Source organism: Gopherus evgoodei, chromosome 2, assembly GCF_007399415.2.
Source record: "Gopherus evgoodei ecotype Sinaloan lineage chromosome 2, rGopEvg1_v1.p, whole genome shotgun sequence".
NCBI classification, from domain to species: Eukaryota; Metazoa; Chordata; order Testudines; family Testudinidae; genus Gopherus; species Gopherus evgoodei.
In genome coordinates, this window is record NC_044323.1 from 149,395,169 (window position 1) to 149,423,053 (window position 27,885).

The 27,885-nt window shown below is 48.4% G+C and overlaps 1 protein-coding gene and 1 long non-coding RNA gene across 2 annotated transcripts in view; one reads left to right on the forward strand and one right to left on the reverse strand.

The window, feature by feature from the left end:
* The window catches only part of TCF7L1 (transcription factor 7 like 1), a 120,580-nt gene extending 114,880 nt beyond the window's left edge, over positions 1–5,700 (forward strand). The window contains 3 exon segments of the mRNA XM_030551883.1: positions 1,148–1,255; positions 3,018–3,078; positions 4,605–5,700. Of these exon segments, the coding sequence (XP_030407743.1) occupies positions 1,148–1,255; positions 3,018–3,078; positions 4,605–5,041 (606 nt within the window). The 3' untranslated portion in view covers positions 5,042–5,700.
* Positions 5,696–26,929, reverse strand: LOC115646253. Its single transcript, XR_003998972.1, has 3 exons — positions 24,131–26,929; positions 6,363–6,482; positions 5,696–5,827 (listed from the first exon to the last, which is right to left on the reverse strand). It is a non-coding gene; the product is annotated as an uncharacterized LOC115646253 (long non-coding RNA).
* Between the last annotated feature and the right edge of the window lie 956 nt (positions 26,930–27,885).

Here is a 27,885-nt window from a genome sequence, read left to right on the forward strand (position 1 = left end):
AAGGCGCCTTCTCCTCTGTCCTTTCTCCCCCATTCCCTAGACTCCATGGGCCCAATTCAGAGATGAGTCCAGACCCTGTCTGCACTGCAGAAATCGGTGCTGGGGACAAACACATCCAAGTCATTATGCCAGTACAAACCCCTAGTGTCGGCACATGGCACCTGGGTCAAGTAGGCTGGCTCCCTCTGCCTGGACGGGTGGGGTGGGAGGAGGGCCTGCTTTAGAACTGTGCTGCGTGTCTGCACTAGGAGCTGCAGCAGAACTACACTGCTGCAGATCTCTTGAATGTAGACAGGGTCTTGGGCTCATTAGACGACCCCCTTCGACTCAGGCTCCCGTCTGCTTCCCCTAAGGTGTTTCATATATGCGCTTGCATATCCCCTCTGAGTCTGAGGGGCTAGGAGTGTAGAAGGAAAAGCAACATGTGAAGGGGGTAAGTGGGGCCCACCATAGGGGGTCACTGTTAGCTCTCTGCAATTTTCCACCTAGCCAGGTTATCTTACTGGCATCCCTCCCTGTAGTGTCTGAGCATCTCCCATGTAGAGCCCTGCTATAGCCACTCAACTAACTGCAGCCAGGCCAGCCTGGGAAATGGGGAGCAGATGTCCCCTGTCACCTAAACACAGTGGAAAATCTGGCACCATGTCCTGCTTAGAGTGATCCCAGCCATAGAGACAGAGTGTAGCATGTTTTCTCAGCTCACCAACTGGAGGGATTGGGGCTCCTGGTTGGGAGCAGCATTGAAACAAGGAGCCTGAGCACCTGGGCACCTATTGCCTGTGAATCCCACAGAGCTCATTGTAGGCTGCACTGTCAGCTTGGTGGCAGCCCTGCTAGGACGTGGCCAGTGCACCTTGTGCTCCAGCTATTCTGGGCTGTGGGTGGCTGCCATCAATTAGAGCACCCCTGAGGCTGCTCTGAGTTACACACTGAGCCCCAGTTCTGGGCTGTTGCTCTTGAGAGGTGCAGCACGGTGCCCCAGCAGCTTCACTGTCTTGCTGCCACAATTCTGAGGAGCTGGTGAGGAGAACGACCACTTCCTCACCTTTGGGCAAGGGACCCAGACTGGTGAGTTCAGCCCTTTGTCGGAGGGCGGGGAGTAACTTCCCGCAAGTCTCAGCTCTGGCTCTCCTTTTCTCCTACCTAGTGGCATTCGCTGTCACGTGAGGAACAAGCCAAGTACTACGAGCTAGCCCGGAAGGAGCGACAGCTTCATTCACAGCTCTATCCCACTTGGTCTGCGCGGGATAACTATGTAAGTTACAACCTCACGTAGCTGCTGGAGGGAAGGGAGATCAACACAATGACCTATCCCCTCCACTGCAGGTCTCGCTGGGTGACAGTCTGTGGACTGTGCTGTGTAGGTGGGCAGACTAGATGGTTGTAATGATCCCTCCCACCATTGTCAGTCTATGTATGAATCTGTAATCAAGATCTGGCCTGAAGGGTCTCCAAATAGAGATGGGAAACTTGGGGCCAGTGCAATGAGAGACACTGCCACTCCCCTAGCCAGTCTCAGGATGGTCATTGGATGTCTTGGGGGAGCCACGCTTGGATGTTGCATAACCCCATCTGGAGGCAGCTGCCCTTGGTTCGCAATGCCTTGCTAAAAGATGTCGAAGTTTATGGGCAGTACACCCGACGTAGGGCTGGGTTGTGGGAGAAGTAGGCTCCTGGAAACCAAGGTGTTTCTTTCCAGGTGCTAGACATACAGAGGGCCTGTGAGAGCTGTTCAGACCTACAGCGTGCTAATAGGAATCCGGGCTGGGGGGGAAAAGGGCAATAACCATCTAGGACTAAAGAGGGGACTACTAAGGAGAAAATGGGAAATGCCTTAATGAAGGGGTGGAACAAACTGCCCAGAGCAGGGCCCTACCATTAGAAGAGCTGCACATTGATGACACACTCCAGTGGGGTTTTTGGGGAGGTGCTGCTGTCTCTTGCAGAGAGGTTGAAATGAAATCAGACTTCCTTACATGTGCAACTGTGTGCGAGGCATCAGCTTTCCCGTCTCTGCTTCTCCAGAGCTAGGAAGTGGCAGGTTCGATTGTCTGAGAGCTGGCCCCAGGTGCCAGATCGGGGAGACCCTTCTGGGGTGGGGAAGTGTGACGTTAAGGACTGTGCAGCACTAGGCCAGGAAACTTGCTGCAAGTGACATGCTTGGACTGGCCCCTGGCAGATGTGCGAGATGGCACCTAATGGGTCTGCTAATGTCCACAGTTGGGAGCCTGTGACCTGCCTTTAACTGAGGGCTTGTGAATGCTGATGCCAGACTTAGCAATAGAAGAGCAGCCCCCATTCTTTCCTTAGAATGGGCAAAACTGGCCCCCAGGGGCCGTCCATTGCATCCTGACCGTGAACCTGCTTTGATGGTCCTCCCTCTCCCTGCCCCAACTGCGTGCCTTCGGTCAGCAGGACCCAGAAGGGGACTCGTGGCAGTGCACGCTACGGAACTGGGCCGGGCTGGTGCTGTACTGTGGGGCAGAGTACACACAGAATAAACAGCACATATCAAAGGCAAGGTCTCCTGACCTGTCCCTGTCTGATTTAGCAGCCTCACCACGCTACTCTTCTGAGGTTGACCCTGGCTCGGAGTTCAAGGGCCCCCAATGATAAGTCCCAGGTTAATGCAGAAGTGCAGTATGACCTCATGCCCCCTTCTCCAGAGAAGAGACTTGTTTCCCAATGTCTATTAACACTGCTGCTGTAGTAGTGCCAGCTCGGGTGAGTCCTACTGCACTAGTCACATAACATGTGATAGGTCCCACCCCAGGGAGCTCAGTCTAAAGAACACACCAGGTGGGTGAGACATGAGTGGATGGAGTAGGGGGTATAACTGCGTGAATTGTCACCTCCTCCTTCTGCTTCTCGCACTGCTTGGTCAGTGCTCAGACCCTGGGGGCTGTTCCACTTGGTGCCCTGTCCTTATCCTGAGCCCTGCGAGTTCTCGTGGATCCGGGTGGAGGGATTTACTAAGAGTCAGCAACAAAAGCTGCACGTGGGATTGTCTTTTCCAGGGGAAAAAGAAGAAGAGAAAGCGAGAGAAACAGCCCCAGCAGCAAATCCAGGACACAGAGAGTAAGTACAGCCTGCTCCCCTCCTTTGGTCTGATATGGAGGGGAGGAAAGGCCATAGGGCCAGCAGAGAATTCACCAACCATCCCTGACAGCTTTAGCTGCCTCATCCAGTTAGAAAATTGTAGCCCAGGAAAGTGAGCATGATTTTCAAAAGCACCTGACTGATGGAGGAGCCTCAATGGCCCTGAAATTCAATGGGATCCAGGAGCCTAAGTCATTTAGATGCTTTGGAAAAATGGCACCTTAACGCCCTAGGTGAAAGCACACTGGTATGCACAGTATGAAGTACTAAAGCCACAGTTACAGTTCCCTGGGTTCCCTGCATTCTGCTGTTATATGTCAGCAGTAGGACATTGCTCTTTGCCCCATGTCAGCATAATAGGAGTGGCTGTATTAGTGCGACTGGGTAGCAGAAAGTTCAGTGGCCGACAACCTGCAAATTGTAAGTACCTTAAGGCAGGGGTCCCCAACGCGGTGCCCGCAGGCGTCATGGCGCCCGCGGGGGCATCTTAATGTGCCCATGTCCTGGCCCCTGGGAGAGCACCTGCCAAAATGCCACTGTGGCATTTTGGCGGGGATGCCTCTTGATGATGTTTGCCGCTTGCCGTCAACAAGTCACGTCATTGAGAGGTGTCGCTCCCGAATTTTGGCGGGGACACCTCTCGATGACGTCGCTTGTCGACGGCAAGCGACGTCATCGATAGGCATCGCCGAAATTCGGCGGTATTTCAGCGAGTGGTCCACTGCCGCAGTGGTCCTTCGACTGGCGCCTGCCAGCCAAAAAGGTTGGGGACTGCTGCCTTAAGGTCTGGCCTCCCTGCAGAGTTAACTCAGGCTCTTAGGTGGGGTTGCCTCCAACTCTGTTCCCATCCCCATCCACAACCCTCTCACCTGAGTGTGGTGGTGCTTCCAGCCTAGGCTAGCTGGTTCAGTTGAGCCGTGGGGTTAAGCCTAAGTGAGGCTTTCACTTGGGCTGGTAGCCCACCTAATCTGTAGTGAGGACACAGGCTAAATCACTAATGCTGATAGCCCTCCATCCCCCTCCCCCAGTTCCCCGTGTGCCCAGAAGAACAGACACGTTCTGCAATTCAGTGGGAAAGAATCATAGAGCTGTTCAGCTGACCGCAGTGCAAAGAACCAGGCCTGTGTCCCCAAGCATCTTAACAACACCCACAGGGGAGTGTTGCACCAGTGAGGGGACACTTAACTTGGGCAGGGCTTTGCAGTGTGGCTGCTCACATCCAGGTGCCAATCACCCCAGTTAACCCCTCAGTGAAGCTGTACCCGTGTTGTGCATTCACAGGTCTTTCGCATATAATGTTGAGGCTGATAAGAGCAGGCTATTGAATTAGCATTGCCCATGAGCAACAACAGTCTGTTAATGAATCTGGTTCCAACCACAGATGGGATTTGCACTAGCTGTTTTCCAAGCCTGGGTAAATCCACAAAACCTAACCACGGGCCCTGGGGACTGGCTGACAAGGTCTTTGCAGTGTGACTTACGGGTGTCTTTTCTGCCCCTTACAGGCTCTCTGGCCTCCAAGAGTAAAAAGCCATATGTGCAGTACCTGCCTATTGAGAAACCCTGCGATAGTCCTGCTTCCTCCCATGGCAGCATGTTGGATTCGCCTGCCACCCCATCAACAGCCTTGGCATCGCCCGCTGCCCCAGCTGCCACCCATTCTGAACAAGCTCAGCCCCTCTCACTCACCACCAAACCGGAAACCAGGGCCCAGCTGTCTCTCCATTCAGCTGCTTTTCTGTCAAGTAAGGCTGCCTCCTCCTCTTCCAGCCTTAGCAGCCCGTCGCCTCTTCTCTCCAGACCCATCCCGTTTGCCACAATGACCCACACGGCTCTCCTGACCTCGCCGCCTTCCTTTCCAGCTGCCATTCCTTCCCCGCAGGCTGCCCTGGCAGTGCTGCAGGCCCAGCCGCTCTCCCTGGTCACCAAGCCAGCTGACTAAGGAGGAGCTGCCCTCCCCAGCCACCCCTGCTGTACGTTGCTGAAGCCACAATCGAGATTCAAAAGCAGCCAAACCATTATTGGTCAATATTTGACCCTTTCTGAACTCTTTTGTAAGTGGACTCTGGAGGAAGGTGCTTTATGCTCAGAGCTGTTTCCAGTAGTCAATCTAAAGACCATTTTTATTAAAAACAAACAAAAACCTCGCTCGAGCCAAGGCCGAGCAGTTTGTTCCTGCCTCTCCCACGTGGACTTGTAAAGATGGAGCCCCTCTCTCTGGCATTTGCAGGATGGTTGTTGCTAACTCTGAGTGGTGCCCACCCGGGCAGCGTACACCAGCCAGCCAGCAGGGCTGCTCCATTAACAGCCATTCCGGGCGAGTCTCGGTACCAGAAACAAAATAGAAACGCCGGACCCCTGCCTCAGAAAAGTGCCAGCTACCCTTCCTCCTCAAGGGAACGTACATCCCCAACTCTGGAGAGGGCCAAGACTCCTGCCCCCAGCCTGGAGGGAGCGTGACTTGCCAGGACAATGCCAGCACAATCTGCCCCATTTCCTCCCATGATTATTTGGGGGAGGGCGGGGAGTGGAGAGGGTTAAGTCTCTGGGGAAATTTCCCCCTCTAATCATGTTTTTACAAAAGGAAATAAAACTGCAGCTGCAACTTGCTGTGTGAGCATGTTTAATGCGGAGCCTTCACCGGGGAAACAAATCCCCTCAGCCAGCATTTCTCCCCCTTGAGGCATTGCTCCTCTCACCTTCTCGGGCCAGTAACACAGAGCAGCACCTGTTTTGGAAAGGTGGACGAGGTGGTTATCTGAATCTCAAGGTGCACTAAATACATTGAGAGATTCAGTCTCTCCATCCTCAGGAGCTTTTTGCCACTCCAGCCTATAGGTGTCTCGTTATCTGGCAGAGAGGGACATTTTAGGGACTTGAGTTACATCCCAATCTCCAGCTGCTTTAAACGCTGTTAGCAGTGGTTTCTCCACACAAGAGCCCTGCTAAGCTTGCATTGCTCTAGGGCTTGGCAGAGATGGAGGAGGGAAGAATCCAGCTGTGTACCCCTCACAAGACACTGATTAGGAAGGAGGCATCTGCAGGCAGTAATGCTCCAAACACCTGGGAGTTAGGGGCACACTTTTAGGAAGGCAGCTGGTACCCTTCCCTACACGTTTCTCCTTGATAATGCCAACAGCTCTGGGAGTGGAGCACTTTGGTCTGGCTGTGGCTTGAGCAGTGAGCTGGGAACATCACTGCATGCTTTCCCCTCTCAGCAGCAGTTGGGCAAATAGTCATATGTAGACAACAGCCTGACTCACCTCTGCTCAGCAAGATGGCCAGTTTCCATTCCTAGGGCAGCAGGACTGAGCCATTGGGCAGCCCTGTCATTCTGGATGCTGCTCTTTTCCAAGACCCGCAGAGGGGAGAAGAAAATGTCACTTCCCCAAGGAAAAACAAAACAGCATTTAAATTAATTGCAGAACAGAATCCAGCGTCCATCTGTCTGCCTAGGTGTGTAACCTGCCCAGCATGCAATGTCAGGCACACACCAGAATCCTGCTGTTCATTTAATACAACACATTTGCATAATTAAAATCACACAAAGCCAGGCAATGCAAAAGTCAAGGCCCCAAGAGCAATACTGGCTCAATCGTGGTTGCAGCCTGTCTGTTTTACAAGGGACATCTTACCGCACAAACTGGAATAAATTAGGCTCCAGATTTAACCATAAAACCCCACCATTCTTTCCAAAATGAAGACAAAACAAAAACAAAACACCACCCATTACAGTAAGTGTGTGATCAGTGCAGAGAAGAGCCATTGTCTCCCAGTGCCTGTTAAACTAGCTAGTGATTAGCAGGTTCTCATTCACTTCTGGACATTAATCTAACATTCGACTGGGCTGAGAATTTTTTGTCAAGGATTTTGAGGAGACTGCATTTTCCACTAAAAAATCAAAAACTTTCTGTGGGCAAATTTCTATGTTGCCAAAAGACTTTGATTCTCCATATTGTGTCGATTTAATATTAAACTGCATCAGCCTAAAGTGCTGTGGTGCTTCCTGGGATTTGTAGTTTGGGTGTCTCCTGCCTCTGTTCTCTCTGGGCTAGGGTCCTTGGCCAGAAAACATCTCCCATGATGCACTCCAGTTTCCCCTGTTACCGCTGTGTGATGCACCATGGGAGATGTTGTCCAGCCATGGAGCCTAGTCCATAGAGAACAACGTAGTCTGAAGCATCCAAACTACAACTCCCATGAGGTACTGCAACCCCATTGACGAGTGCAAATGTAACATCAAACTGTCTCAAAACCAAATATTTTGAAGTTTTCCAGAATTTGTTCCATTAAAAAACAATTGGTATTTTGATTTTTTCATCCTGATTCAGGATGAAAACAAATGTCAAAATATTTATTTTCCTGTAGGGTGGAAATCTTGACTTTGACTCAGCTCTGGTTCCTCACTCATCATACCTGTCGCATGTGCTGTCTTACCCTCAGGGTTCTGGGTTGGCTTGTCTTACTTATTTACTTTGAGAGCATGAATCATGCCTTTCCCCATCCCCTTTGGGAAATCCCCTTTCTTTTTCAGGGATTCCCTCTCCCTAGAAGCTGCAGAGGGAAAAGTAGCTTCTTTTCACCACTTGGGTGCTGCAGAAGTCCCTCTGCAGACAGAGGGGTCCAAGTCTTTTGTTTCCTCGTTCTTAAGAAAATGAGAAGACAGAGTCCAATTTCCTTGGATCTTGTTTGAGACAAGTAGGCTCCCTATGACGCTACTGGCCTCTTAAGCCAAGACTTGCTCTTGACCGTGAAGACCATTAACACATCCCTACCAGACCAAGCCACCAAAAATAGGAGATTCTCCATGGACAAAGAGCACTCCTGGGGCCAGGGATCATCTCTGCTCTGTGCTTGTACAGTGCCTAGCATAATGGGCTCCTGGGTCATGACCGGGGTTCCAAGATGCTACAGCAATATAAATAATAAAGGGATCATTCTGCATGGATATTGCAGCTCCAAAGGGCTTCACCAAATGCCTGGTGGTGATGGCGGCAATTCCTCGATTTGTATGTATCCCTACCAAGACGGGTAACAAGGGCTTAATCCACTAAAGGTCCAGTCCATGTTCTGCTTTGTGCTCTGTCTGAAACCAAAGCATAAGTCACTCCAGTTTAGCACATCCACAGAGGAGGTTAACTCTATAACCCACCCCAGCAGAGGAACCTGCATGGCAGGCAGAGAGCATGCAGCAGGTCCAGCCCCGTAACGGAGATATAAGCCAGCTGCTGGGCTAAGCACTGTGCCCTTCTGATCTCTCAAGGGGGGGGGGGCATCTGCTGGCACTGCTTCATGTTGGGGCTGGTCCATGTGATTGTTCACTTGGGAGCCCCACATTGCCTGAATCTGGCCTTGAAATTGATACACATTTCTGTCCCAAAACGGACGACAATTCATGTAAAGATTCTCCCTTGCTTTCAAAGAACAACTTTAACTGCTGAGAAGGGACAAATTCCATCACAGGGCCAATGCCCTTGAGGTCTGGCGTCACCATAATGCCTTAATTGATGACATCCTGCGAGTGGATTGTCCAGTTGAGATCCAGAAGTGAGGATTACAGTGTTGCTAAAAATGCACTTTGTAAAGAACACGGGCATAATTTTGGAAGAGGGAAAACATAGCTTTATTTTGTTTTTTAAAGCTGTCCCAAGCAGCTGATTTTCAGCAAGGCATGTCTGGGTCATGTGCACCCTTACTCTTCACAACACGAGGAGCAGTCTGGAGACAAATAGCTTCTTGAATTAGATTTCATGGGAAATTAAAGGCATGAAGAGACCTGTCAGAATAATTAAAGTCTGAACCCAAGCCAGACAGCTTCAAACAGATGTTGGACTTCAGCAGGAGAATATTTCTTTGTTTCACTCTGCATTTTCCCATACGGAAAAGGAACATCTGTTACGGTATTTTTGCAGCCCTCCTGAGCTAGGTTAGATTTGGATTATACTCTGCGACAAGAGAAGCAACTGGCAAACTAGACTTCGGGCCAAATCCACTCCAGCCCAGGGCAGCTCACTTTGCTTCACATCCTACTGGAGAGGAGGGAAGGAAACTTTCATTGTTGGACTGCTCTGTTCAGACATGAATTTGTTAAAGCTGAATATCTACTTAGCTGTGCAGCCTACGGTCTGAAGCCAGCAATAAAGTTGGTTGAAAGTTTTCTGCCACAATGGACTTTTGAGGAAAAATTGGGTTTTGACTAAATATTTTTTGCAACACATGGAAGATTTCCTATGAAAAACTTCAATTTTTCATGGGGGAACAACGTTGAATATTTGGAAATGCCACTGTGGTTCCTCATGGGAGTTGTAGCTTGGGTGTCTCCTGTTGCCATTCCCCTCTGAGGGCTGGACTACATCTCCCAGGATTCAGCATGGTCTGGGGACCCTCCCCTCTCCCATGGTGCACTGATGCGCTTCTCTAAGAGAGGAGAGTGTAGTGCGTCACAGGCAATGTAGTCCAGGCAGGGAGCCCAGAATGTAGAAGACAATGGGCTAATGATGCACCTGAACTACACCTCCCATTGGGGCACTGCAATAGTATTTACAACTAAAATATAAATATATATAAAATCTCTCTCAAACATTGGCAAAAAATTCTAAATTTTCCAGGTGGGGGGAGGGGAAGAGACTTTTTGATCAGCTCTAGCCAATACTGTGATGCTACCCCAGACTCCAAAGCAGAGCTCAGAGGGGTCTATGCAGCCATTTCCCTTGACAGCTCTAATTTCCACCAAGCATGTTAGAAAAAGGCAGTGGCCTAAGCCTTCCCTATTTGAGATGTGTTAGGTAAATGACCAGCCCACGGAACACACCACCTTGGCTTTGGATCAAATAAGAATCATCCCCATGAACCAGCTCCAGATTTTTTTTCTTTGTTTAACCAAGCAGCAGCTTCTGTAACCAAGAGGGGACACGGGATGGGCACAGTACAGGGAGGCAACAAAAGGGATGATTGCTAATTGGACATAAGCCCCCTGAGGAACCCTCAGTAGAGATGGGATGCTGCTGCCTAGCTGGTTCTAAGGCTGCAGATGGGGACTACACAGGCAGCACTCGGACAGTAGTGAGGGAGTAACTGCACTAATATTCCTGCTTGGGAGTAATTTAATAAAAGAATTTAAATGGTGTAATAGTTGCTGAATTAGTTGGGTTGGGAAATCAGCACTGTGAGGAAATTACTCATTCTTGGGTCCAATTCATCCAGGAGCTAGGAGTGCAGGAGACACTGTATGCTGGGTGGAGGGATCCAGCTACAGAACTAACTCTGAGTGTAGATCAGATGAAGCCAGAGTCTGAGCATCTTAGAAGATGCTGCAGAAGCTTCCTGTTCAGGTGAATCTTTCTATCTTCAGACTGACACACCACTGACTTCCCCTACTTCTGCCCCTAAACCTCAACCAGCTACACAAAAATAAAAGTAAAGTTAACTCTAGGAAAATGCCTCCAATTAAAAGCCCTTCGCCCTTTCATGGTTAAAATTCTGCTTGGTGAAGTGCCAAAGACTATGAAATCCACTAGGGACTTCACTATTGCTACTGATTTTATGTGAACGGTGCCCAGATCCCGTGATGCTGGGTGGCAGGATGGAACCCTAAAATAGATTCTGATCTGCCTACAAACTCTGAAAAGCAGCCTCCTCCTCTGTTATGTGTCAGCAAAGGAGTGATTCCTCCATGTCCTTAAATCAGGCTTTGGGTAGTGGCGCCATTTCTGATTTCTCATGTCACAAACTAAAGAGTCCACCTTACCTTATGGTAACATGGCTACTTGGTGCACTTAAGTGCAGAGCTGGGTAGGAAAAGGGGCAGAGTTGCAAGTAGGATAAGGAATCCTCAGGGAGCAATGAGCTGAAAGGCTCAGGCCAAGACTGAGGCATGAGCCTAGGGGACATATGTTGAAGCAAGGGCTGGTGTGTCATAGAGAGACTTGACAGGGAAAATAAGCAGGCTGAATGTGATGTAGAAACAGGAAGGAAGCCAGGACAACGATTTGTGAGGAAGTGGATTTGCAACCGAGCCAGAGTGATGGCGAAGGAAGATTTTTGGCCACAGCGTTTTGAACAGAGTGGAGAGAGAAGCAGGCAAGAGGCTGAAGGAAGAGGCAGCTGCAGGGATCCAGGCAGGAGCTAAAGGCAGCCATTTAAAGATGCTATAATGGGAGATGTGCAGGATTTGGCAAAAGCCCAGATGTCCCAACAGAAAGATGGGGAGTCACTCAAGTGGAGTGGCAGCAGTGGGAAAAGGGAAAAGTATACAAAAGGGAAGGGAAGGAGGTCAGGAGGAAGGATGAGAAGGTCAGGTATGGCCAGGGTTAGGCTGAGGAAGCAGAGAGAATAGGTGTCTGGAGAATAGTGGGGAAGATTTGGAGCCATCCCTTGGAAGGCGGTAGGTGAAATTCCGAGCAGAGGAAAGTGCTACCAGGCACCTGGGAGGAGGTGGTGAGGAAGTACCATCAGCGGCCACCAAGTGAGCAAAAAGAAGCTGGACTAGCCCAATTTCTGAAAGTCCTTGGCAGGTCAACTTTGCACTGGTAAAGCAGCTTTGCATTGAAACTCCTTATCTTCAAGTTTGCCAGGATTTTCCAGAAATTCCCTACTTGGTCTCTGCCCCAACGGGACTGGGGTTTTGGCTGTCAGTCCCTGCAGCGCCGAGTGAGTTGTGACACAGACCTTTCCTGCAGTAAGAAATTCAGAACCATAGCGGTGGAAGGGTGTTAGATATGGCTAAAGCAGGAACATCTGAAGTAGGAAATGGGTCTTGGGCAGCATCCTTGCTTGGGGCTATGATATGATGGCATTGCCCCATTGCTTCTGCCTACACAGAAGTCCATCCCTCCCAGTGAGCCGAGAGTGGAAAAGCAGCAAGGCACAGAACGCAACCCTCATGCACCACATGTCCAGTATTCAAGGAGCCACAAAAGGAGGAGGCAGAGAGCCTGCCTGCAAAAGAAGTGCCAGAATGGCGCTGGTGGCTGGGCAGGGCACTGCATCCAGTAGTTAACTGTGAGCCAGCTGCTGAGAAATTCCAACAAGGAGTCCATGATATAAGCATCTAGCCACAATCCATCCTGAGCCCCTCCTGGAGCATTGTCAATTTACAGGTGGGCTGGCACCATATAACAGAGAGAAGGCTGGTGGTGAAACCTGAAGAGTACATTCCCTGCATTTCAAGCCTTTGGGTTTGGTTAAAGGACAGCATTCTTTTGTTTCTGGCCCTCCAGGCAGTTTGCAGCCCAGGGGGCTGCGCTCCATGGAAACCAAGCTGAATGCAGTTCTCAGGTGAGATTCAGGGAGCCTCACAGCACAAAAACTCCAGTGGTGCAGTCTGGGAACTGAATTTCCAGTTGCCTCCAGCACAATGACATCACCAGCAACAAAGCCCCTTCCCAACATGTTGCAACATTGTCCTTTAACAGAGGCAGAGATTCTAAAGTGCAGATGTTTCTCAGCACCAGGATCCAGCTCCAGGTACATCCAAATCCACATTTAGGCCACTTAGCAGGAGACTGACTTTCAGAGATAAGCACCCACAACTCCTATTTAACTCATTAGGTGTTCTGAAGGTGCAGCACCTCTGACACAGGGTCCCTTGCTTAGGTGGCTAAATATGGAGTTTGGTCCTTCCCTTTAGTCAGCAAGGTGAAACTAGTGGTTCAAACTGGCCTGTGGAGAGCTTACTGGGGAGCTGCGGAGAGCTGGCTTCTCCCTGCTAAATTGTGTGGCCTAGTGGATCGAGCACTGGATACTGGGACTGACAAGACTTGGGTTCTAATCTCAGTTCTGGCCTGCTGGGTGTCTTGGGCAAGTCATTGTCCCTCCCTGTGCCTCAGTTTCCCCACAGACCACTTTGAGCTACTGATGAAAAGTGCTATATTAGAACTACGTATTAACAACTCTTCCTACTACTTAATATTAAAAGATGTTTAAAACTATTAAATACATCCGTGATATTAATTTTCCATGTAAGCAGTCACTACAGTGCCATGGAGACGTATGGGACTGTGGACAAGAGCGGGGAGATGGCTGATGGGAGCAGCCATGCTCTATGCCATTAAGAATGGGAGGGGAATTTGTAGAGCTGACAACTTTCTAATTGCAAAAAAACAAACATCCCTGCCCTGTGGTCTGGGAAGAAGTTTGGGTGTACGAGGGGACTTCAGGCTGGGACAGTGGGTTGGGGTGCAGGAGAGGGTTCAGGGTGAGGGGTCCCAACAGTGCTAACCATGGCTGCCAGGTCCCTGCAGCCCCGAGGCGCATGGACGGCCAGGGAGGCTCTGTGCACTGCCCTCATGCCCGCAGGCGCCACCCCCACAGCTCCCATTGATCGTGGTTCCTGGCCAATGGGAGCTGCTTAGCTGGCATTCGGGTAGGGGAAGCATGCGTAGCCTCCCTGGCTGCCCTTGTGTCTAGGGGCTGCAGGGACCTGGTGGCCACTTCCAGGAGCTGCGTGGAGCTAGGGCAGGCAGGGAGCCTGCCTAAGCCCCAGGCCCCCACTGCACTGCCAACAAGACTTAACAGCCCGGTCGGGGCTGGGTCCCTTTTTGATTGGACGTTCCGGTCAAAAACTGGATGCCTGGCAACCCTAGGAATTGGGGGCCGGGTGATGGAGAATGGGCAGGGAAGGGTGTGAGACAATCCCAGTATAAAAACATGCTCTATGCTATGAAAGCGTTTGAGGACCCCAGCTCTAAGTGGTGGGATTTGCACCGCACATTTACTGTGGGTGTAACTGAGTCTGCAAATATGGAGGCCAAGCTGAGGCCCAGATGAAAATCCAGCCCATCATATTTATCTGTGAAAGCACACAACAAATACCACCAGATACACGAGGCCTATGCTGCCAAAACAAACAGCTTGCAAGCAATTCACTTCCACCCTTTACAGCCACCTTGGCTTGACTAGCTGAAAAGCATGTAGGCCCAAATCCTCAAGGTATTTAGGCACCCAGCACCCACTGATTCCAAGGGCAGTGAGGGACCTAAATACCTTTGAGGATGTGGGCCATAGGGCTACGTTGCATTTTGCTGACCAGGTGTTTGCTGTAATTTGCTCCGAAGCCGAGCTCTGGGAGCTGGCCAGTGTCTCATTAAGAACCTGCAGAGAGTTCTTGGAGAGCGTCTTCTAACCCCTGATGAGCAGGGTAGCATGTGTGAGGCTGCTAGTTGTTTTCTCCAGCTTTGGAATTAGGGTTACTTCTGCCACCTCCACTGCAATGGCTAATTGCAGCCATCTTGATTAAACACCCGCCCTCCCCTCCCTCGGCAATGCCGGCTGTTCACTAATTGAAATGCCTAATGAGGTCTCAGCAGGCTCCTGCAGAGACAGAGCTAATGAGAGGCTCCCACATGAACCCAGCTAACGGCACAAAATGAAACTAAGGCTTCCTTGAACCTGTCTTTTGTGCAAGGCGGGATAGCAGGATGCCAGATGTCCTGCTTCCCAGCTTCACACTCCAGGGCAAGGCTGGTGCTACCCGGATTTCGGCTGGCCTGCCAAAGCAGCTGGCACAGAGGCAGAGGCTACACTGAATACATTTTAATTAGCATCATTAAATGCATCTATTCGCTAATTGTTTCTCCTTTTGATCTGCCGCTCTAACCAGCTTAGCCCTCTGGAGAGGGGACTGGCAAAGGGGGTGAGGGTGGGTTCAGACACTCTGACAAGGTAAAGACCTTATCATCTCCCGAGTGATACTCTACCAGCCAACTGTGGCCAATCAAGCTGGCCCTGCCAAAATGCCACTCAGTAAGCCTGGTTTACAGCAGGCTAACCACAGGGGCTGACAGCCCCCAGGGTACTTGCATATTTCCACAGTCCATGGAAAGGAACTGTCCCAGGCAGTGGCATACCATGGATGTGTACAAGGCAGGCACTGCATGTCCCAGGACCGGCTGCTGAATGAAACGATAACCTCGCACACACTGTAGATGCAAGATCATACGCATGGGGGATGCCATTTTGCATGCCAGTGCATAGAAGTGTCCCGACGTGCTACTGGCCCCAGTAAAGAGGAATGCCAAGAATATTCCTGGGGAGAAGGAGATTTGTGAGACAACCACCTTGTGAAGCCCTTGGACCACCAGGGAATTATAACACTTTCCCCCTGCTACTGTCCTTTGCCTCTGCATTAAAAAGCTGGGGAAGTAGGGACCCTTTGGAAAGGGCCAGTGGCTAGGGAGCTAACCTAGCACTTGGGCATCCTGGATTCAAGTCTCTGCTAAGCCACAGGCTTCATGTGTGTCCCTGGGCAAGGCACTTAGGCTCAGATCCTCAAAGACACTGAGGTGCCTTCTGCCTCTTTAGGCACCTCAATCCACCACTTAGGCACCACTGACATTTTCAAAGCTGCTGCTCAGCTGCCCTCTAGCCCCATATGTGCCAAACTCCCCATGGTGCCTAAGTTTCCACTAGACACAAAACCAGCTAAGGGCCGATGCTGCCCCACAGCTAACAAGCTCCGCGGAGCCCTAGCTCAAGCTGAAGCTGCAGGAGCTCTAAAACTGGATTCTCAGACTGGCCAGACGAACACCTACCTCCCAGTAGGGCCCAATCCTGCAGGCATGGCTCTGAGCAGGCCTAAGCCCCGATACCTGCCAGCCCCCACAACAGGAGGGCTGGATACTGGCCATTTACAGCTGGGGGCAGCACAACACCCACACAAAAAGAAGGTGGGGGCACAGGGAAACAGGGTGAGCAGGAGACAGAGACAACCAGCCTACCCATGCCACTGACCTGGCTCAGCTACCGTACTCCAAGCATGGGTTCGTGGCTGAGGACCCTGAGTGGAAGGCATTGCTGATCTCTGGCCCATCAGTCAGCCACTTTGGTGCCTAAGCCCCTTCCCTCTCCCTACCCCTCTTCTTGGCATCTTGCTCATTTCCCTGCTCAGCTGGCTGGCTTCTAAAATCCCTTCCTTGGGCACCTAGCTCTCCCTGTGCACTGTATGGGGCCCAGGGCCCCTAGCTCAGGGCACTGGGCCACCAAGGGGTGAGGCATTGCAGCACTGAAAGGGGAAAGGCCTACATGCCTTTACAGATCTGGGCCTTAGTCTCTGGACCTAATTTTCTCATGACTACAAGGGGATGTCACAGGGCTGGCCCTTTAAAGGAGTTGGCTGCCCAGCCTACCTGGGACAGGCTCCACTGAAGGGAATGAGCCAGCTCCACCTGGGCATGGTTAACTGCCTAAGTAGCTGGAAGGCAATTCATTAAATAAGGAGCACCTGGGTGTAATTAAAGGCTTGAGCAAGCTCTAAGGTAAGGAGAACAGAAGCTCAAAGCCGGGCCGCCGCTTGTTCAGGGAAAGCCCCTGGCAGGCTGGGCCGGCTTGTTTACCTGCCGCATCCAAAGGTTCGGCAGAACGTGGCTCCTGCTGGCCATGGTTCGCCGCTCCAGGCCAACGGAGGCTGCAGAAAGGGTGCCCAGCACATCCCTCCGCCCACACCGCTTCCCGCAGCCCCCATTGGCCTGGAGCGGCGAACCACAGCCAGTGGGAACCGCAATTGGCCGAACCTGTGGATGCAGCAGGTAAACAAACCAGCCCGGCCCATCAGGGACTTTCCCTGAACAAGCAGCAGACCAGCTTTGAGAAGCACTGCTCTAAAGGATGGGAGCTCCCAGGGAGCCTGAACTAGGTATAAAACTCAGCTTTCTAGGCAGGGAAACCAAAAAAGAGACCCAGGGGAAAGTCTGCAGAGTCCTCCTGGTAATGGAGAAGCTGAGACTGGACAGCAGAAAGAGCTGCTGGAACTCAGAGTCTTTTGGTTTGGGACTTTTGAAAGTTTTATCTGGGCTCTGAGATGAGTCTTTAAACCATGGCACAATTATCTAGTTCTTTTAACCCAGCTATACTTTTGGCCTTCACAACATCCCATGGCAATAGATTCCACAGGTTAGTTGTGCGTTGTGTGGAAAAAGTACTTCCTCTTCTTTGTATTAAACCTACTGCCTATTCATTTCATTGGGTGACTCTAGTTTTTGTATTCTGGGAAGGGGTCAATAACTTTTCTTCACTTTTTCCACACAATTCCTGATTTTATAGACCACTAGCAAAGCTTGACCCTTCGTCATCTGTCTTCTAAGATGAATAGCCCAAATCTTGTTAGTCTCTCCTCATATGGAAGCAATTCCATACATCTTAATCATCTTTGTTGCACTTCTCTTAGCATTTTCCTGTTCCACTATATCCTTTTTGAGAAGGGGTGACCAGAATTGCTACAAGGGGGTGGTTGGGAGATGAGTGCCCCTTCTAGAGGGAATAACTGCATTGCCCTGCCTCCCAGGGATGTGTTAGGAGAAGTCATTTCAGACTGTGAGGTGCTCAGATACTACAGGGGACAGATGAGTGCCAGGGATAGTTTGTAAAACACTTAAACCCCAGAACTTTTTTACCTCCTCTTAGCAACTACATTTAACAAAAATATATAAAACAAAGCTTTATTGGCTGCCATTTCTGCAGGATGAGGCAGGACAAGATGGAAAAAAAATATTCTCTCTGCGATCATTTATTGTTCCCTGTAATTATTTTAACCCTTGGTTCAGCAGCTCTAGGCTGGGAGAGGGGCCTTCAGATGCAGGCGGGCTTGAAGCCTTGGGCTGAAATGTCTTGTGCTTTTTCTCAGCAAACATTTTTTAGTAAACTAGGTATGCCCTCTTTTGGAGATTTGGGATTAGCTGAGCATGGATGATTATATTGAGAGTGTTAAGAGTACGTCTTCACTGCAGGGTTAACACAAATGATCAGCACCTGGATTAGCCTAGCCTGGGTGTAAGCAGCCACACTGCAGTGCCCTACCCAGGTTACTGGGTCCAGACTGGTGCTGCACTCCCCATGTGCCCCACTAGGACTTGTGGGGGCACATCCCATGGTTCTTTGTGCTGCGGTGAACAGTTGCTCTCTGGTTCTTTCCCAGTGCATTGTGGGTGAATGTGTATGTCCTTCTGGGCATAAGGGGAACTGTGGGAAGATGATGGAGGACTATCAGGACTCAAGTGGTTTTGCCTGCGTCCTCACTGCACAACATGTAAGAACCCAGGTTAACTCTGTAGTGAAGAGTTCTCGCAAATTGAAGACTATTCAGAGAAGAGCGACAAGAATGAGACAAGGTCTGGAAAACCTGCCTTACAATGAGAAACTAAAAAGCTTGATCTATTTAGTTTATGAAAGATGGTTAAGCGGTGACTTGATCAGAGTTTGTTATAAGTTCTGACACGGGAGAAGATTTCTGATAGCTCTTTAATCCAGCAGACAGTCAGAACAAGATCAAATGACTTGAAGGTAAAGCTAGACAAATTCAGACTAAAAGTAAGCCACAGTTTGTTAAGTGAAGGGTAATTAACCACTGGAACAATGTGATCACTGGGTGACATTCTCTAGCATGGGTGATGTAGGAGGTTGGACTACATGGCCTAGCCATCCTTTGTGTTCTTAGAATCTAGGAATTTACCCCAGCAAGACAAAATCTTGATACCATACAGGGTTGTAACAAGGAGCATGTGATGGAGTACATGCCATCCTGGCACTGAAAGAGGTACCTGGAGAAGGAGAGGCCAATTAACTCACCTCGTTGTACCTGAAAGGTGGGCCCAATTAAGTATAAGAGCCAGTAGGGGAGGAGCTGGGTGGTTGCTGTAAAGTGAGCAGAAGGGTGTTGGTGAGACTGGCAAGGTTGAAAAGGAGGCCCTGGGGGAGAGGCTCCTGCACAGAAGAGTCAAGCAAGAGGCCAGGTGAGACTCTTGATCCATCCCCAGTGGCTGCTCAGCTAGTGATGAGCCCTGCTAGAAGGGCTGGATCTGGTCTTCCAAGGAGAGAACCGTGGGAAGCATTCAGTGGAGAAACAGCATAGGGGAAATTTACAAAAGATTAAAAGTCAAGGCTGTGGGTAGCAATTGGTCTAAGTTTGCAATTCTGGTTTAGGATTCGTTGGGTGATTCCAGGGGAAAGTGCTGAGAGTCCTCACCCTGAAAGAAAGGTGAACCTAGAAGGGCTGTGTGAGAAGCCTGCTGATAGACTGTGGTAGAAAGAAGTTGAGGGAAGCAGCAGAAAGGAGTCTGATGAAGCAGATCTTGGCTGCTGGTTATAGGGTCCTTGGACTGGAACATAGGGTAGAGGGCAGGTTTGGATTCCCAAGGGGGATTTCACACCACCTTCCGACGTAATGGGATATGGGCTTTTAAAAGCCCTGGGAGATGAGGGTATAGGGATCATGGAGCCCCCAAGTTGAGGACCAAAAATGTGATTGTAAGGATGCTGGACTTCTGTTATGTCAGACTTTGTTACCTTTTAAAGGTGTGGAACTGAAATGTCACTTGGCCAGAGGGCCGAGTCATGAGAAGAGGCTGAAGTGTGGGGCTGGAGTGTCTGTTGGTAGGGGGCCCTACAGAGGAAAGAGCTCTCATGCTCTACTCAGCTATGAGGGGGCATACATGTAGCAAATTCCCTCTTTTCTACAGTGACGGACAGACAGTTAAGCTTCATGTGGTCTTCGAGCGAGAATTTTGATATATCTATTCCTCATGGGCTTTTGAATGCAGGTAGAGCGGAGAGGTATCCTAAATTTGACCGTGAACTTCTCAATCAGCTTTCAGCAAAAAAATCAGTTCAACAATTTTACAAAAAGATTGATTTCTCCCATGAGCTGGACAGGATCAGCATGGGGGCCTCCATTTTGTCCAAGTGTTAGCAGGAGTGTTGAAAGCCAGAAAAGAGAAGTAATTTTTCCGCTCTATTTAGCAAGGATAAGGCTTCAACTGGAGTACTGTGTTCAGTTCTGGACACTACACTTTGGGAAAGATGTGGATAAACTGGAGAAAGTCCAGAGGAGAGCAGTAATAATTAAAGGTCCAGAAAACATGACCTATGAAGAAAGAATTGCAAAAATTGGGTTTGTTAAGCTCGAGAAGAGAAGACTGAGGGGACATAACTGTCTTCAAAGTAAACGTTTCTTATAAAGAGAAGGGTGATAAACTGTTCTTCTGTCCTCCATGAATAAGAGGAAGCAATGGGCTCAAATTGCAGCAAGGACGATTTAGGTAAGACATTAGGAAAAAGTTCTTAACTGTAAAGGCTGTTAAGCACTGGAACAAATTATCTAGGCAGGTCGTGGAAACTTGGTCAGGGATGGTCTAGGTCAGTGTTTCTCAGCCAGGGGCACATATACCCCGGAGGTACGCAGAGGTCTTCTGGGGGTACATCAACTCATCTGATTTGCCTGGTTTAACTACATAAAACGCACTAGCGAAGGCAATACAAACTAAAATTTCATACAGAGAATGACTTGTTTATACTGCTGTGTATACTATACACTGAATTGTAACTACAGTATTTATATTCCAATTGATTTTATAATTACAGTATATGGTAAAAACAAGTAAGCATTTTATCAGTAATAGTGTGCTGTGAACACGGTTTTTGTATTTTTGTCTTTTTTTGTTTGTAAGCGAGTATTTTTTAGGGGGGCTGAAACTTGAGGGTATGCAAGACAAATCAGAATCCTGAAAGCAGTCCGGAAAGGTTGAGCCACTGCTCCAGGCAATACTTAGTCCTGCTTTGTGCAGGGGACAGGACAAGATTACCTATCAAAGTCCCTTCCAGTCCCACACTTTTTTATGATTTCTATGAAAGTGGATGTTATCTGTTCTGGTCACCAGTTCTGTTTATAAAATGTTAGACAAAAAAAATGTCCAAGGCAAACAAGTGTACTGGAGGGTCCCAAAGATTTGGCCTGGTGTCATCTTGCACACTCTAATCTGGACATGATTGTGTTCAGTTACAGGCTAAGGGATCTTTGTCAATTCATGGAAAAGATGCATCTCTTGCCCTCGAGCAGTTTCAGCATCAGAGAAATTTGCTCTGGTATGTCACCAGAAAGGATGGATTTGACAAATTATTTTGACCTAAATTACTGCTTTATCATTGTACCAGAAAACCAAACAAATTAAAACTCAGCACTGAATTAACTTATGAATAACTGATTGTTTCCACAGTATGACTTCACCTGGGCATCTGGGGTGTGGAGAGAGGAGAAAGGGGGTAGACAGGAGCATATTCAGCAATGTTTATTTGAAAGATTTCTAGCAACTCAGGCTTCCTGTGTGAATTCATTAGGATCAGCTGCAAAGTGGAAAGCTAATTTTCTGCCTTTTGATTATGGAGAAAGAACTGCTGACTCTCAAAGAGGAGCCAGGTCACTAAGAAGGTGTATTGGTCTGATTCACAGATGTGTACATAACAGAAATGGTCCCTGAAAAATTTTCAACACATAAATGCTACTTCTGCTCCTTATACTAAGAGTCTGAGCAAAATTAGGGAGGAGGATGTGACCCTGGCAAACCAGGTGCCAGCTCATGCTAAGGCCCCTAGCCCCCAATTCATAAATGCATAGCTGGAAACCAGTCTAGTTCACCTGTGTGTTAGCATGGTTAAAACAGATCATAGGTTTATAAGAATGTGTTTAGCCTTCACGAAATGTTTGTAGGATTCTCCATGTAGTAATCTCACTTATAACATCTGCACCTCATGTTGTAAGGTTACACTGACTAGGTGCTTTGATGACCTACACAATTACAGAAGTTTACAACAGGAAAAGAAGCACTCATTAAGGTAAAGGCTGGCTTCCTACAGATGATGTTGAGTCTTGCATACAGGAAGGCCCATTGACACCTAGAGTCATAGACTTTAAGGTCAGAAGGGACCAATATGATTGTCTAGTCTGACCTCCTGCACAACACGGGCTGCAGAATCTCACCCACCCACTCCTGCAACAAACCCCTAACCTATGTCTGAGCCACTGAAGTCCTCAAATCATGGTTTAAAGACTTCAAGGTGCAGAGAATCCTCCAGCAAGTGACCCATGCTCCATGTTGCAGAGGAAGGCAAAAAAAAACCCAGAGCCTCTGCCAATCTGCCCTGGAGGAAAATTCCTTCCCGACCCCAAATATGGCAATCAGCTAAATCCTGAGCATGTTGGCAAGACTCATCAGCCAGACACGGAGGAAAGAATTCTCTGTAGTAACTCAGATCCACCCCATCGGGTATATTTACTGCTAGTAATCAAAGATCAATTAATTGCCAAAATTAGGCTATCCCATCATACCATCGCATGAAATACGATGTTGATTGCCCCTTCCACACCCATGAAGAGGAGTTGTCCCATCAGCTTGGACTCTGGGGGAAGGGAATAAAAATCCTTGACAAGAAGAACTGTATCTCAATGCTGCTTGGACTTTGAGAGGGCAAGATTTCTAAGCAAAAGCAAGGGAATCTCTGTGGGTTAGCCCTAACGGACACAGAGCTTGCATATTACAAAAGCTTCTACCACCTTCTGAAACCAAAGACTAACTCATTTGTTTCAGAGTTGTAGCACTGTTAGTCTGTATCAGCAAAAACAACAAGAAGTACTTGTGGCCCCTTAGAGACTAATGTGATATATGCCACCATGTGCCAGCAATGCCCCTCTGCCATGTACATTGGTCAAACCAGACAGACTCTACGCAAAAGAATGGATACAAATCAGACATCAAGAATTAATAACATTCAAAAACCAGTTGCAGAACACTTCAGTCTCCCTGGACAGTCAATAACAGACTTAAAAGTGGCAATTCTTCAACAAAAAAAACTTCAAAAACAGACTCCAATGAGAAACTGAAGAACTGGAATTAATTTGCAAAATGGACACCATCAAATTAGGCCTGCATAAAGACTGAGAGTGGATGGGTCACTACAAGAACTAAAAACTAATTTCCCCATGCTAATTTTCCCCCTATTGTTACTCACAACTTCTTGTCAATGGTTTTAAATGGGCCACCCTGATTACCACTACAAATGTGATTTCCTCCCCTCCCCCCCGTTGATAATAGCCCACTTTAATTGAATTGTCTCGTTAGAATTGGTAAGGCAACTCCCATCTTTTCATGTACTATGTGTATATATATATTCCTATTGTATTTTCCACTCCACGCATCTGAAGTGGATTTTAGCTCACGGAAGCTTATGCCCAAATAAATGTTAGTCTCTAAGGTGCCACAAGTACTCCTCGTTGTTTTAACTTATCTGTGTATGTTTACTTACTTTAACCTTGTAAATAACTTTTTTTTCTCAGTTAATTTTAAGTTTATTATGGGACTGGCTATAAGCATTGTCTTTGGTGTAAGATCTAAGGTGTAGATGACCTGGGGTAAGTCACTGGTCCTGGATATTATTATGATTTTTTTTGGCGTAAGGGGCTATCACAAAGGCAAGCTTACTTGGGTGACAAGATAGAATTTGGAGTACCCAAGGGGAACTGTCTGTGACTCCATGTTAAGGCTGTTGTTGTGCCTTCACACTTAGATTTCACCAAAGAACAGAAGTCACAACCAATTGAGTGGTATACCCTGCTTCTTACCAGCCTGCCCCAAGGCTGGTACTCATACTCCTGAGCCACTCCAGACAGCTTGACGGAGGTGCCTCCCAACCTACCCAAGTGGCATCAGCAACACTCAGTTTCCAAAGCCATGCTTTTGGCAGCACCAGTGCCACAGTACCAGGGGGCCCTTTAACTGAATACAATAACATCCAGCCAAAGCAATGGCCAGGCAGACCCACCTTGCTAGCCATTCAACCAGCCCTATGGTCTCCCCTGAAGACTTTTGCAAAAAGAATTAAACAACGCATCTTAGGCCACAACATGCTCCAGACTGGAGGACTCATGAGATTGCTAGGCATTAGAGGAGGAAATGGTCACAAAATGTTAATGTTTGAGCCAAAAGACCTTGGCTTTTTGAGGCACATTCCAGCAATAAATCCACTGTTTCAACATTGCCTCCTGCCCTTCGACCCTTTCCCAATTCCTTCCTTCCTTCCTCTTCCCTTACTAAAAGTTCATTTAGTAGGACAGATCAACAGGGTGTTAGAAACTCTATCCTGGCCCAACTGGACCACCAATGTGCAGGCTAATCTGACTTTTTGTGGATAGGCTTTAGAAAGGATACAGATGTATGGCTTTGAACACAAAAGTAGTTGCCACATTAACTTTGAGGGTGTGGAGTGTACTCACCACTGGTGCGCCACCTCATGGATCGTTGTGGCATAGCAGCTTTCCCTGCTTATGCTTGCTGTGGTCCCACATTAACTCAGCCCTCCAGCCAGGTCATGATTTACGTCCACCCCTTCTGGGTAACGATATCCAAACTCAAAGGAACATAAACTCTTCTATCCTTCAATTCTCTGCACAATCTCCTCCCCAGCTCCGCAGCATTCCTCCTCCTCCACAGAGCACTGCCTCCCAGGGGTTTCTCTCAGGAGGCCCAGCTACTCCTGAGTCTCAGGGCTTCTTCCCTAAAGCAGGCCTGGGAGAAGAGAGACTTTGCGAGTCTCCTCTGGTACAAGCTCCTTCCTGCAGGTACTTCTGTGATTCCTTTAGTCGGAGCCATCTTCCAAGGCCCAGCTTTCTAACCATATTCCTCTTTCAGGGCTTTAACTCTCTTTTCAAAGCTCTCTCCTGGGTCCTGCCCTTCTTTCAGGACCTGCTGCTCAGGGATATTCCTTTCCTTTACAGCCCAGCTTTCTCGACCGTTTCAACAGCTTCCGAATAGGAAAGGGTCCCACGATCTATTTTTTCCACTGGACCACCTCTTCTGGCCCCTACCCTCCCCAACTGAGTCTCATCCCAAATTGGCTCTGGCCCCTCCTCCAGGTGCAACAGGATGAACTCACTGAGCTCTCCAGCTCCCCTTAACCCCCTAACTACTGGTGGGGGTTTATATCCTAATCAAAGGGTGAAATGCTAACCCCATTTAAGTTAATGGCAAGACTCCCAGTAAGTTCAACAAGGCCAGGATTTGGTTTGAGAAAGTTTAACACAAAGCAAAGATGATTCTGTTAGATGGCTTTTAATGCGTGGCCCCTGCTAACCAAAGATGGGGGTTGGGGGGGATCAATATGCAAAAAAATTGAACTAGACCTCAAACTAAACTGGTAACATTTTTTTAAAAAGCCTCTAAGTGACTTGGGTACATCTATATGTGGGAAGAGGGGCAACCAACCCTGCGCAGCATCCCAGGGCCAATGAAGCAGACTCATGCTGCGACGCTAAAAATAGCTGTGTAGATGTTTAGGTTCTGAAGCCAAGGAGGGGGCCCCTAGAGGCCTAACTCCCACTGACTGTTTGACTCCAACACCTCCCTGAACTCAGAACTGTGCAGCGGAGACTCACCATTCTCTGCGGGCACTAGGGATCTTTGGATATCTAGAGAACTTTCCACCATTTTGAGTGGCTGTTTGTGCCAACTTTCTTGCACCCCCTTCCCCACAGACTCTTTACCTAAGCTTCACTCCTCACCTGCCCCTCTGACCTCTTCTCCTCAGCTCAGTCCCTCTCAACCTCTTTCCCCTCCCAAATAACCCCCCACTCAAAACAGCAGTCTCACTAACATACTATTTGTGGCCATCACATAGTTCACTCTGCTTGTGTTTTCTCCCTGTGTCTGCCTTGTCTATTTAGACTGTAAGCTCTGTGGGGCAGGGACTATCACTCTGTTTGTACAGCACCTAGCACAACAGGTCCCCACTCTTGGTTGGCCCTTAGGCATTACTGTAATAAACATGTTAAATAAAAAGGTTTGCCTTGGGCCACAAGATGGAGCTGTTTTATGGTTACGTATAGTGCTCAAGACTAAATGTGCCAATGCTAATAGCAACCATTAGATGGAGCATTTGACCACTCAATAAATGGAGAATGGTTTTTAACCTGGGATTTAACATTAACAAAAGTGATTTCTCCTTATAACATTATTTCCATATTCTCCCTTTTTGGAGGGCTTCTAAATTTGCCTCCTCCTGCCCAATTCACCATGAAGTTATAGCTCAGATTGATCATAGCACTAAGATCATTAAAATGCATTGGGATGAGAAGAGAATGGGTTACCTGCTGCTGAACAGACCAGTGGGAAAAGCATCCCTGCTAACAATATCCCATAGGCGCATGCCTTAAAACTTACCTACACACAAACATTGTACCCATTTATTTGAACCAGTACAGTTAAAGCATACCACCTGCCTAATGTAGAAAGTTATGCTGGTATAGTTTTTTCTATGGGGGAAGGCAAATTAGCTGTATTGCCATAAAGCACTTTTATACCGATATATGTGTCCATACTAGGGATTGTAGCAGGATAACTATACCGGTGAAAAATCACCCCCAATAATACAAAAATTGTCTGTTGACCAGGCTTTGTGAAACACTAATGAAAACAAAGGGAAACTCTCCTGCTATGTGTAGTTGTGTCTCTATATTAATGAGTAGGAAACAGTACACATCAATATTTATCTATTGGTATACATGACTAGATGGTTGAAAGAGATCAGAGACAAAAGGGAAAGAACAGGAAAACCAGACATAAATTATGCTATCCATGGCAGCAGGGCCAAGTCACCTTTCCTACAACTCTATAAAACTTTGCAGGTCATTTTAACTAATATTTAATTATTCTGAGTATAATTAAATATTAGTTAAAATGACCTGTAAAGGAAAATTATTGGAACCAAGGCTCTTTTGGTTTCTCAATGACATAAAAAAGGTCAGAAAATTTTAGATTTTGTTTCTCTTTCCATTAAAAATGTAGGTCTTGGCTATCCTGTTTTCCCTGGGAAGCTCTTCACCTTCAGGTTACTGAACTAGTAGGTTTAGCAGATCACTGTTTGGCCCCTACTCAAAATAACACAAACTGTGGCTATCTAGCCTTCCTTTTCAAAGAAGCTAAATTAGACGTTAGCAAAAAAAAAAAGTATCCATTATCTCCTGTCATCTGCCAGTACACCTCTACCCCGATATAATGTGACCCAATATAACACAAATTCGGACCTAATGCAATAAAGCAGTGCTGGGGGGGGGCGGGGGGGCTGCACACTCCGCTGGATCAAAGCAAGTTTGATATCATGCAGTTTCACCTATAACGCATTAAGATTTTTTGGCTCCCAAGGACAGCGTTATATTGAGGAAGAGGTGTACTCTGGATCTCTCTGCCAGGTTTCAGGGCTGGTTTCCTCTCATTTATAGACAAGGAGTATACATCCATACTCCACAGTGATATTCTTGATTGCCAAATAATACTGCCCCCCTACTTCCCCGACAGGCTGCAGGAAAGAACAAAAATGCTCAAACACAGCTCAGGGAGAGCTGCTAGGAGAACATGGGCTGAAATGCCAGCAGAACAAGGACAATCCCCAGCTCTGCATATCCTCTATGTCAAATGGGAACAGCATCATCTCCTGGCTCCCTCGGTGTCTACCCAAAACCAGCACTAGGATGAAGAGCTGCTGGCCAAGCTAAGCCCAGGCCAGACAAGGGTGATGCTGGTGGGCAGGAGGAAGTGCTTTGGATAACCTTTTTCCTCTGTAACATCCCCCATGGGGGAGGGCACCTGCCCTCAGGTTGTTAGTTCAGTCCATGACTTTGGGCTCCTTTCAGACTCCTCTGTCCAATCATGTGCTCCAACAGCAACGGGGGCAAAACATGCCCACTTCCTGCTGGGACTGGCCAGGCGCCTGTGCCCTGTCCCGTCAGACACAGCCCTGGCTGCGCCGACACTCACATTTGGGACTTGCAGGCTTGGTTGGTGCAGCTCGGTATTTAGATCCAGGCATGAAGCTGCCCACCTTGAAATGCCCCCTCCAGCACCCGTCACCCAGCATCTCTGCTCCAAGCCCCTGGAAACCTCAGCCAGCACCATAAAAAGCCCTCTATGAACAATCCCCATTGAGACACAAGAGAAAGGTGAGCAGCGCCCCATGGACCTGCATGTCAACACCACT